At 39.2% G+C, this 11,284-nt stretch overlaps 2 protein-coding genes across 18 annotated transcripts in view; both read left to right on the top strand.

Moving 5' to 3' along the window:
• The window catches only part of LOC118405731 (neurabin-1-like), a 56,343-nt gene extending 51,899 nt beyond the window's left edge, over positions 1–4,444 (top strand). For all 17 annotated transcript variants that reach the window (XM_035805417.1, XM_035805412.1, XM_035805411.1 and 14 more), the window contains 2 exons: positions 923–1,114; positions 1,694–4,444. In XM_035805417.1, the coding sequence (XP_035661310.1) occupies positions 923–1,114; positions 1,694–1,858 (357 nt within the window). In that variant the 3' untranslated portion in view covers positions 1,859–4,444. The remainder of the gene's footprint in view (positions 1–922; positions 1,115–1,693) is intronic.
• A 127-nt stretch (positions 4,445–4,571) lies between these two features.
• On the top strand, positions 4,572–9,638 carry LOC118405736 (ADP-ribosyl cyclase/cyclic ADP-ribose hydrolase-like). Its single transcript, XM_035805434.1, has 7 exons — positions 4,572–5,069; positions 6,406–6,535; positions 7,081–7,281; positions 7,629–7,723; positions 8,061–8,159; positions 8,457–8,543; positions 9,006–9,638. Exons 1-7 carry the CDS (start codon positions 4,885–4,887, stop codon positions 9,145–9,147), a joined length of 939 nt encoding a protein of 312 aa, XP_035661327.1. The 5' UTR covers positions 4,572–4,884; the 3' UTR covers positions 9,148–9,638.
• The last annotated feature ends 1,646 nt before the right edge of the window (positions 9,639–11,284 follow it).

Raw genomic sequence — 11,284 nt, 5'->3', positions numbered from 1 at the left:
CGATCATGATAGTGATAGTGATTTGGTAATGACCATGTACTCAGCTTCGGTGTTCTCCCTTTTGGTACTGTTATACGTGGTGGAGAGGGCTTACTTTTCTGCAGCATTGTTTGTATGGTTTTAGGGTGGAGGTTTAAAAAATGCAGTATCTGTTTTATTCCCAAAAAGCAAATTCATGTAATGTACAGGTACGTGTTTGTGTATCTTACCTGTATTATGGTATTAAAAACTATTATGTTATTCAAGTGATGCCAGATACTGCCTTTTTTGCAATAATGCTATTAAATGTATATTCTTTTTGTAATGGTGTATGTTTTTCTTACTAACAAATTTGATTTCTATAGAAATGGTGATATTTCTAGTGTTACAAACATCCAAGCCCTCTTTTCTCTTGTCTTGTTGAGCAGTTGTTACTAATACAAAATGTATTTTTTTTTTCTTCCTAAGAATGTTGAGTGATTTTGTAACTGTGTTACAAGTACAAAAAAATGTACAAGTATACTATGTAGGTTGCAACTAGAAGTAGTCCATTAGTCATTACTTGTAAGCCTCTGAAGCACTAAGTTCCTTTTATTTAATGTATAATTGGTTTTATATTGTTCTTCTTTTAGTTTGTCTTTCATAATGTAGGCCATGCATGATTACAACAACCAAGCATATAATGACAATTTTTTTTGTTTAAAAGCCATAATTTTTCTGCAGCTCTTACATGTATGTTGATCTAACACATTGAATGCTTAACTCCCTTGCCTTGTTCTAGTTTCACTAACACCTTTTTCTTACTTTGTAAAGCACAAGTATTCACATGTTCAATGGTTTAAGGAGAAATGGTGTTTGTATCTCACATTGTGGTCTCCAACTATATGATACCATAGAATGTGACATCTGACCCCTGACCTATGCCATCTCCCCTCTTCCCCAGCCCATGGACACAGGCAGCAGTGACCAGGGTGTGAAGTCCCACCACTGGCAGAACAAGTCCATCATGGACTGGGGTAACGAGCAGGTGCTGAGGTGGCTCACGGCCCTAGAGCTGGACCAGTACGTTCCGGAGTTCCAGGCCAAAAATGTGACGGGACAGACTCTCATACAGCTGGATGGGTCAAAGTTGAAGGTGACTTCGCTGTTTTTTATTATATTTCACAGACTGAAAGATTTGTTTAGCTTACTTAGATTGACCAGTCAGCTTTCAAATCCAGGCTAAAATCGTGATAGGACAAACAGCTCTAAGACTTATACAGTTAGATGGCTCAAAGTTGAAGGTGACTCGACTTTTTCAATTATATTTCAATGACCGGACAGTTTGTTAAGCTTACCTTGTTGGGCCAGGCAGCTTTGTGTATGTAATGTCATAATCTTGATTCAGTTTCTATTGTTATTGCAATTAATTAGACTACCATCAGCATTACCCTACATGTAGGTCCATCTTTTCATACAAAGTCAGGACAAGTTATGATTATACCTTTCTTAGCCATGTGTACAGACATTTGGATGATTAACTCTCCTGGTGCAGCTGTACTAATAATTGTTCCACAAAGGTGGTTGACATCTAAACATCTCAAAATTTTCTTCTATGAAAATAAAACCGTATGCAAAACTCTTAGATATGGGTCTTAGTGAATTGTCTATTCTCTACTTCGTTCAGTATCAAAACATGAAGTACACATGTAATAGACTTGTCTCATTTCCACAGGGTTTGGGTGTGTCCAACAGCAACGACCGTTCGCTGCTCAAGAAGAAAATCAAAGAAATCAAAGCCCAGGTAGCCAAAGAGCGTAAGATGGCCGAGAAGGAACTCAAGGCTCGGGAGAAACAGCTGAAGAAAGCGTCGAAGAAAAAAGCGACAGTAGCGGTATAGCATACTGTACAGCCTCCGTTTTATTGACTTGTACTGATTTACATACAGAGGGGTATTTCTACATTTCCTCAACATGTGTTCTTCCAGGGATATAGTGTACTTCTTACTTACATCAGGTGGAATGACTGTCGACAATTAGCAAACAGCTACTTACAGTAGACTTGGAGAGAGTGGTCAAAAAAAGTGTCAAAACCCTTTTTGACTCTTAGATTTGTATTATTTTTGTAGTCTTGGTTAGATCTGCTACATTACAAATGCAAGACGAAATGTTTTGGGCAAAGATTTAGGAAGGAATTTGGTACATATACTTCTAAAGATCTTACAGTGTAGCTGAAAGCTACTGTTATTAACTTGTTATCTTGTTATAGCTTAATAAAGACATTGAAGATTGCCAATGCCATTTTGGAAGTGATTGTAAATTATTATTATTTCTTTGCAGTTGTAGATTTAATAGCATATGCACAAGGAGTGGAATTTGTCAATTACATTGATCAAACCCATGCTACATGTACATGATATCTTTGGTATGCAATTTTGCTTTCTATATGATTTATGTATGATCATAATGAGTATGCAATGCCTTAGCCTACAGATTGCTTTTTTGATGTAGAATTTGTTTCTTCATGCCATTTGTATCATAATTATTATATTGTATTCTTTTGATAAATTATTCAAAGTGATCAGTTATTAAATGGACAGGCATTGCGACATTGAACGGAAAACTTAACCATGTCCCAACCAATGTGCCTTGGGGGGTGGACTTGCATTGAATTACTGCCTCCCCTCCTTACGTAAATGGGCAAAAGTGTTTTTTGTTAGATGTTTCATGATTAGATTAGTAAAAGAGTGTCGAAAAACCTGCAAAGTTACCTCTAAGAAACATAGTAACATAAAGACAGTTGCCTTTAAGGGATCGTACATTTCAATGGAATTGATAGCCTAGGGGGGCTATTAATGTTGCATTATATGTGCCCTTGGTAACGCCTCTACAAAAAATGAACTTTCCCTAGATTCATAGGGATTTAATATGATTAAAAGGGGATTATTCCATTTCAGGTGGAGGGATACTTTCTACAAAAAGGGTTGTATTTTTAGGTTGTTTTCTATACACTAGATGTATACTGTCAGGCCTACTAGCCAAGGAGATTTCTATGCAATCCCCTTTACAGTTTTTCTGTATTGTATCAACGAACAGACAAGTATGTTTTTCAACTCAACCATGTAAATATTTCAAGATACAGTCCACTTTTCTCAACCGTCTTCCACGTCAAAGTCTTGTGCGTAAAACAAAAGAGTTTCCTGGTAAAAAAAACATCCTGTGATGACTGAAAGCAGTCCTCTTGCAGTATTGTGTGTTCCTTGCCATTTTCATGCTGGAGACAGATGATACATGTGTTTAGAATCTGATATGATTGTCAGGAAGAGAGGTTCTTGGCTACTGTACTGAACTGAAAATCAACAGACTGTTCAAAGTAGGTGTCTTAAGTTCTCATAAAGATCCCTTGAGGACTTAGATGCCCCCATCTCTACTGCAGTAGGTACCTACCGATATGTTTACTGCAGTTTCTGTAGTTGTGTTGTGAGAGATATGCTATGCTTGCCATTCCATTACTCCATACTCAGCTTGGAAAAGCTTTGCAGACCTTTGCATGTGACACAGGATTCTCAAATACAGCCGTCCCATGCAACTGCCATCATTTTTAGTGAAGTTTTGTGAAACTTTTACAAATCAGGAGCCACTGATGATGATTTCTGTGTAGCAATAACCAAGCCAAAGTTTCAGAACAAGGCATTTTTTATCTCAAAATGTGACTGGAAATGGCCAAAACCTTTTGAAGCAATTGAATCCTCAGGTAGAAGTTAGATAATGGTGGATTAAAGGTAGGAGGAGATGACAGCGAAATGAAGTTAACGGCATTTTTGAGAAGACTCTGTGTGACGACCTCATAGTGCAGAACTAGAGCAGGCCATGTGTCGGAGATGCAGATACTTACTAGAAGTTAGTAAGAATGGACTTTGAAAGATTAGTTGAGAGTTGGAGAAAGATACTTGAAATTTTGTCTGCAGTCAAGCAGAGGCTAGATGCCCTCCAACAATTAATTTTACTTGAAGTGGTGGCTCAACATCCCCAACTGTGCCATATACATACTATGCCATGATATCAACATGTCCATGTACATTGTTCCATGTGCGTCAGCCTTATATGTTGAATAAGCTGTAGTACATACAGCATGTTTATTGGATTGTAGAAATACATGTTACTCTTGTTAATTGTCTCATACATGTATTTCCAAGGAGGACCTGTATTGTGTAGCTTCTTCGTTTATGTAGCAGGTGCAATTGAAGTGATTACATTATTCCCTTGATGCATATAGGTCTTATGGAGAAGTCAAGAGTGCATACAAACTGTATATATTTTACCTATGAACCAGTAGGACCAGTAGCAAATGTACACAGACCAATGTGTTGCTTTGTTATTGACGACAGCATATCCCTGCACACTGTATGTCGCTTATACTTCTGTCTTTGTCTACAAGAGTCAAGAGTGTAAGCTGCTAGTTTGGAAGTAAACGTACCAAAACTCAACAGTGTATGGTCTTCTTTCTTTCTACTGGTTACAACGTGATATGTGAACATGAGTAGTGACTAGTCTGTAGATTCTAAGGCTACTGGTTTGCAGTCAGACTAGCTATGATGATTTGATGGAAACCTAAATGTAGTAATAAATGTGCCGAAAAATGTGATGTTATTGTGTGAAATGGGTGCTATGAAAGTTCTTCAGGAAGGGTGCGTAATGTACAGTGTGCTGTACCTGTATCTAAAGTGGAGTCCATGCTTGGTATACATTCTACTCCCCATATACATGTAGCCACATTATCCAACTTAGTATAATTGTAAACCTCAAATCTGCAGTATCCTAACATTCCGCATGGAGACGCGACACGGTTCACTTCCCAGCAAATAACGTTGAATAGGCCCCGGACGTCCGCTTTGAGTGAGCCTATCTATGGAACCAGTCACTAGCAATGGGAAATAGAATTCCTCTTTTGCTGTTCGTTCTCAGCATATTTTGTGTCACCGGGAAGGCGAATTCACTCCCTCGAGCGTCCGTGCGGTATGGCCCGACGGAAAACACTGGCACGACCCCTCACTTACAGGAGATCTTTCTCGGGAGGTGTTGGGGGTTCCAACAACTATGGGACGTTTCACCGTAAGTTTTTAACTGAATATGTCCCCTCACTATTTTCTTAATACGTAAAATATGCCTTATCTTAAAATGTGAATTTTGACTTCACTCGTTCAATAGTTCGAAAACAACATCGAGGTCACCCTTTACTAGTGTTTGTTCAATGCTTAGCAATTCAAGTATCTACGGAACTCAAGTGCCCACATGTCTTTGGTAGCAAAGTCCATATTTGTACCGACTGTAGATTACTGACAGTGTAGATACGTATGATTCCACCATTGAGACATGGTGTATATATACATGTAATAACCCTCGTCATACTAATAATACACAATTTGATAGATTTGAAAAAAAAAATATTATTGATAATCATGAAAGATAGCCGTGAAAACTTGCAAAATTTGAACCATGGCTTCTTGGTTGTTCTCCAGAAGTTAGTTCGATATTCTGCCTGTTGAAGTTCAGCCAACGCACACACAAGTACATATTGCTGAAACACTTCTACACCGTGCAGAGCGAGCAGCTGTGACACCATGCATGGTTTCGCTTCCGCGTTTTTGACGAAAAAAACATTGAGCTATTAAAAGAGAGACGGTTATAATTATTATAAAAAGGAAAGATTTTGATCAGAATTCTCGTACTTTCATTCCAAGATTCCACAAAGTCATAATTATTTCATAGGCGAAATGAAAAATATAGCAGAGCATTAGTTTTTACGTCTTATTTGCCGACCACGCCCCTTTACACGTCATCAGCTAATGACCTCATTTGACCCCCTTGCTAAGGTTAGAAAATACGTGAATCACCATACAAAAGTCTCTCTGAAATGTATATGATACCATAAGCTTTGGCATTTCAATGCAAAACGTTTCAAAAGTAATACGATCGCCTTTAATCTATAGACAGAATGCCCACCCTTCATTTTCTTTCACTATCAAAGTGCAAATATGTCAACTCTATTTTTGACGTGTTTTTGTGTCTCTTGACCTTCTAAGGTGTGCCAGGTCATGAACACAGCTGTCGTGACGTCGCGGCCATGTGTTTTGTGCGGTGCTTTTTATTTATTTTGGAGTCAAAGAAAAAATGTTGCCGAACTTCGTTTGTGTTAGGACTTCTCCAACTTCGTAGCACACCCAGGTTCTACATGTTAATATTAAGCAGAGTTTTCTCCATATGTAATTATTTATGCAGCTCGAAGGAAAGCCGCTATGCTGATGGTCCTAAATTGCAAAAGTAGAACAACTCACATCAAAATCAGTAGAATCCATTCGTTTACTTTAGTTATCCTAGAAGCCTACCTATCAACCAGCAACGTCGATGAAACAAGGCGCATATTTTGCTGTCTTACGACCTTTTCCAGGGAGGTAGATTGTACCGATCTATGGGAGAAGTTCTTCGGCGCCTTCTCTTACCGCGAACCCTGTGACCAGACGGCCTCTTCTTATGACCCATTCTTCCAGGCTGCTACACTTGAGACACCTATGAATAGGGTGAAGATACTCCTTTTTTGTTTGTATCAAAATTGAAAAACGGTTTCCACTTCGCATGTCCGTGGGCAGGGGGGGGGGGGGGGGGGGGTTTAAAAAATGCTTAAGCTCTCGGTAAAAAGTATCATCAAAAATGTTATCAGCAGTCTGTTTCTTACTTTAAAAACCTATCAAACGCGCAGAAAAGGCTATTTAAGAGGGTTATCAGTGTCAAGATATTAATCGCCCCCCTCTTAAATGCTACTAAATAAAACGGCAAAAAATTCTGGCTACGGGCATGCCTTTGAGACCGTTGTATGATTCCATCCTGAAGGAGTGAGCTCAAATGATGTAACTCGATATGCTTCATATACATTGCTTAAGGTTAAGTAGTGAAGACATAGAGACATACACATTTCTAAATATATTTCTAAATATATAGAGATGTTATGTCGATGAAGGTTAGAGAGATCATGTTATTAGTCTTTAAATGTTTTTAAAATTTCATACATGTCACATGTAATAACATTTTACATCACTTTCAATATCATTCCAAATTTTCATCATAGACCTTGTTCTGGTCCGGCACGAACGCACTCGCACACCTGTACTCGGACGAGGGCCGCCGGTACAGCACTCTGGAGGACACCCTGCCCGGCCACGTGCTGAACGGGCTCCGGTGGTGCGGGTCGGCCCGTGCTCCGGGGTACAACGGCACTGTCTGTCCACAATGTCAGAACCGGCCGTTCTGGCCAGAAGCCTCCAAATTCGTAAGTTCAGGTTTTGGAATGGTACGAATTTTTTTCAAAGTTGGTAGACTTTGAGACATTTATTTAAACTTTCCTGCAGGACATATCTGAGGGACTGGAATTCAAACTAACAACAGTTACTATTAGTTTGCTGTTAGAACAAATATCTATTTCTACCCTGGAGAATAGATAGCTTGGTGGTAATACGTTCATAGGGTCTACTTTATGATCTTTGAAAATACATGTAGTTGCACGTGCACCACTTAGGAAAAGTTCTTACAAGTTGACTGGCCACTCTCTCTCTCTCTCTCGGTGTTTCTTGAATGTCTCTCATTGGCTCCTGTGGGTTCGCACTTGCTGTCCTGCAGTTCGCCCAGAGAGCGCGAGGTGACGTTTTCTTGGTGTTGAACGGGACCAGGAGAGACGCCTCCGGGAATCCAGAGGACGCCTTCAAGGCCACAAGGTTAACCGTCTCATAGCTAAAACAATAGCAGAAGGAAGTTCATTCAAGATCTTTCGAAGAATTTTTTAATGAATGAAGAAGACCTTTATTGTACATTTTTGCCCAAACGAGCTAAGTACAGGTCACAACAAGACAAAACATATATATGTATGTACATAAAAGTATCACAGATCTAGTCTAACACAGTAACAGGACTCAACTAAGTTCATATGCGACATCAATAAGTAATGCAAGTCGTAGTATATATCGTCGACTTTGATTTGTGTTTCCCTTGATGAATATACCCGTCCTTCATTGATCTTGTCAGTGTATCATTTTTTTATCTCCTCATCGGTAGTATCTTTGCCCGGTCTGAGTTACCGTCCCTGAACAAAGCTGCAGTCTCTACAATCCACGTCTGGGTGATGCACGATCTGGGCGTAAATCAACCGTACAGGTGGGTGAGCTCATGAAAGTTGCCTTTTTCACTTGCTCCAACACAGAATATCGATATCTAAAAAGGCATAATATTATTACTCTTTAAAATGTAAGGCACGTCCGTCGGCCTTCAACAATTTGGCCTACTTTCCTCCTGACGCGTACTGAACGCAAGTGTGACGTCAGAAGTTGGTCAAAGGTGCCCAGAAGTCGATACCTGCCGCCGTCTTGTCTTTCCTTTAACCCGGACCCGAAACAAGAATAGAATTACCGGATCTTATTAAATTGTGTGCTTCCATCTTTTGTTTTTCACAAGTGAATCGTGTGGAAAAGGCTCCTTGAGGCAGCTGGATCAGATCTTGTCCCATGACGGCTTCCGCATGATCTGTCAAGATGATCCGCCGTAAGTAACGGAAGATTATCTCTTTTTGAAATACCAATGCTGAAAGCGATAACAGACCCTGTTCTTTATATGATCTACTACCCTGTAGGTTCTTAAGTAGCTTAATACGTTTTAGAAACTTTACCTGAAGTAAATTAATTCTATTTTACATTTACCATAATTCATGAAATCAATGATTTTTAATACCCAGTTTGCAGTTACATTGTACATGTACGATACAAGAGGGAATGGCCGTTTCGTTGCCAAATGCTAAACACTATTGATGATCCCTACCTGATCATTAAATATCATAATTTGGTTAGATTAGTTGAGTAAACGTTTTGGCACATTATACATAATTGTGTGTGTGTTTGGTATGTATGACTGAAAGGCTACTGAATCAATTCAGCCCAATAATACATTTTGCGCCTTTCATGTCTACTAATTCGTCTGTCGCTATGAATTTTCTTCTCTCTATTCCAGGTTTCTGAGGCACCAGCAGTGCGTAGACGCTCCCAACAGTCCAGTGTGTGTGTGGTCATCTGCTACCAGCAAGGCTCCCAAACAGACCATCTATAACAACGTTCTCTTTCTGATCCTTTTATCAATCGTTTTGTACTTGTGATGTACCTTTTTATTTGTAAAAATAATGTCCATTTCTAGGCCTACGGCATACCGTACTGGAGCACCAAAATTTACGTTTAAACGCTCTTCAAATTCTTCTATATACGTATTTTGTAATCACCACCGCTAGTGATACCACGGCCACAGCCAGTCTGATCTATTGTACACTTGTCTAGGTCGGGTACTATGCAGCACAGCGCCACAGGCCTTTGCCTTTAAAGTTTATTCTAGCACAGCAAGTTTTTCAATGACTATTAAATGATTATGAGTTTAGTATTAGTTCAATGTATTACGTGAAAAAACTACCAAAGAAATGCCAACATCATCCAGAATTGTATATAACAAAACACACTGTGTGTGAGTATGCTTCAATGGATTATTACTTGTTGCTACTATATCTTTAGATGTGCGTATTGCTCTATTGATGTATTTTATCCAAGAGACCACTGCATCTAATAAAAAAGTACTTGAAATAAAATGATTTTTACTTTATCCAAGAGACATTTATTGATTTACCTCCAATATTGCTCTAGTCTATTGGTATTCCATCCAAGAGACTACTAGAATCCAGTCTCCTTGTGACACGGCCTACCCGGTCAGATAGTTTTAAGACATTGTAAAGAATAGACGAGGATTCCTTGAGTACAGTACACTCAATACTTGTGTCAGTAATGCGCAATATGCATAATGCAAGGTAACTCGCACGTATAGGAATATGTAGATGAACACGTGTGATTCAATACAAAGGACAACAAAGACAAAGTGGTACACATCGAGAAAGGCAAGTCTAGTGATATATGAACATTTATTCACTTGAAGTGGGCGCGGTGTGTCACCGGTGCACGGGCCACTTGGACGGCTCATCCCGTGAAGCCGATATATTGCTGGCAAAGGCAGGACTGGGGGTGGATGAAAAGGGTTTGATTAGTACGTTTAGAAAGGTTTAATTACCTATGAAACTTGGATTATACCGGTTTTGCAACATTGCTGTCAAAAAGCTTGTGACAAAATCATGAAACGTCCAGTAACAGACAAGAAGAAATCTCCTGTTCGATTTGATCAATGAATTCGAATCATCCACTAGCGTTTTATTCCTACCTGAAAAGCACAAACTCCGTACATGTACCCCGTGCTAGTACAGTAACTGTTACAGTTACCGTAGTCGAAACCTGAACCGTCGCAGAGGCCCCTGCAATAACGACAAAGCACGAAAAAGATCCTTCAGTTATTGATTATCACAGAACATTATATTTATATCAGATTCTGTAGAACGTGTATCAGGGGTTTGGGAAAATAGAAAAATCAGTAACATTGAGATTTGGGGGTGTTCAGTTATTACCTCGCTAAATGACCTCGTGGTATGGATATAGCTAAAATGTTATTGCGTTTTATATTAACTACATGCCAACAATTCAACCTATGTGACATTCACAACAGGATGGACGGCATTTGTCTTTTAGAATCTGATGACAGCCTTCTGGAGTTCATGATAGCTATGTTTCTGGATGTAATTTAACTAAATTTATACTCACATACGTGGCGCCTTCTCAACCTTGGGCTTGTTCTTCGAAAAGGCAAAGGCCTGGTAGTAGAAATAAAATAGAAACATAAATGAGACGTTTTTGTGAAAGAGTTAACTTTCGGTTGACCATAGCATGGAAATACAAAGTTGATACCAACGTTGAAAAAGACGAGAAAATTTGTCAGATGTCAAGGCCTGCAATGCATAGATCTCTGGAAAGTAACTTGAGAGAGACCAAGGAGACATAACTTTCGTTAAAAAGGAACTTGCCTGGGTGGTGGCCAGAACGGTCAGCACAATCGCAACGACGAGCAACTTCGAATTCATGGTTAGAACCACACTGAGATGTACCGTGAATGTCAATTCGTCTGTGGTGGTTAGGAAAGACAGACGTGTGACTTTATACCATTTGCATGGGAAAAGGTAAATATGGTCCGGAATTAACATCATATGATAACATATCGCATATTTACTGAGGCTACTTGCATGGGAAAAGTTAAATATGGTTCGGAATTAACATCATATGATAACATATCGCATATTTACTGAGGCTACTTGCATGGGAAAAGTTAATATGGTTCGGAATTAACATCATATGATAACATATCGCATATTT

The sequence above is a fragment of the Branchiostoma floridae genome, chromosome 18 (assembly GCF_000003815.2).
Source record: "Branchiostoma floridae strain S238N-H82 chromosome 18, Bfl_VNyyK, whole genome shotgun sequence".
NCBI lineage: Eukaryota > Metazoa > Chordata > Leptocardii > Amphioxiformes > Branchiostomatidae > Branchiostoma > Branchiostoma floridae.
This window is presented reverse-complemented; position numbering and strand designations above follow the sequence as displayed.

Bases quoted from the DNA above. Each gene is read 5' to 3' on its own strand.
- LOC118405736 (XM_035805434.1), top strand. From the start codon at position 4,885: ATGGGAAATAGAATTCCTCTTTTGCTGTTCGTTCTCAGCATATTTTGT. The intron at 6,536-7,080 runs GTGAAGATACTC...TTTTCATCATAG, and splicing joins TTGAGACACCTATGAATAGG to ACCTTGTTCTGGTCCGGCAC. The intron at 8,544-9,005 runs GTAAGTAACGGA...TCTCTATTCCAG, and splicing joins ATCTGTCAAGATGATCCGCC to GTTTCTGAGGCACCAGCAGT.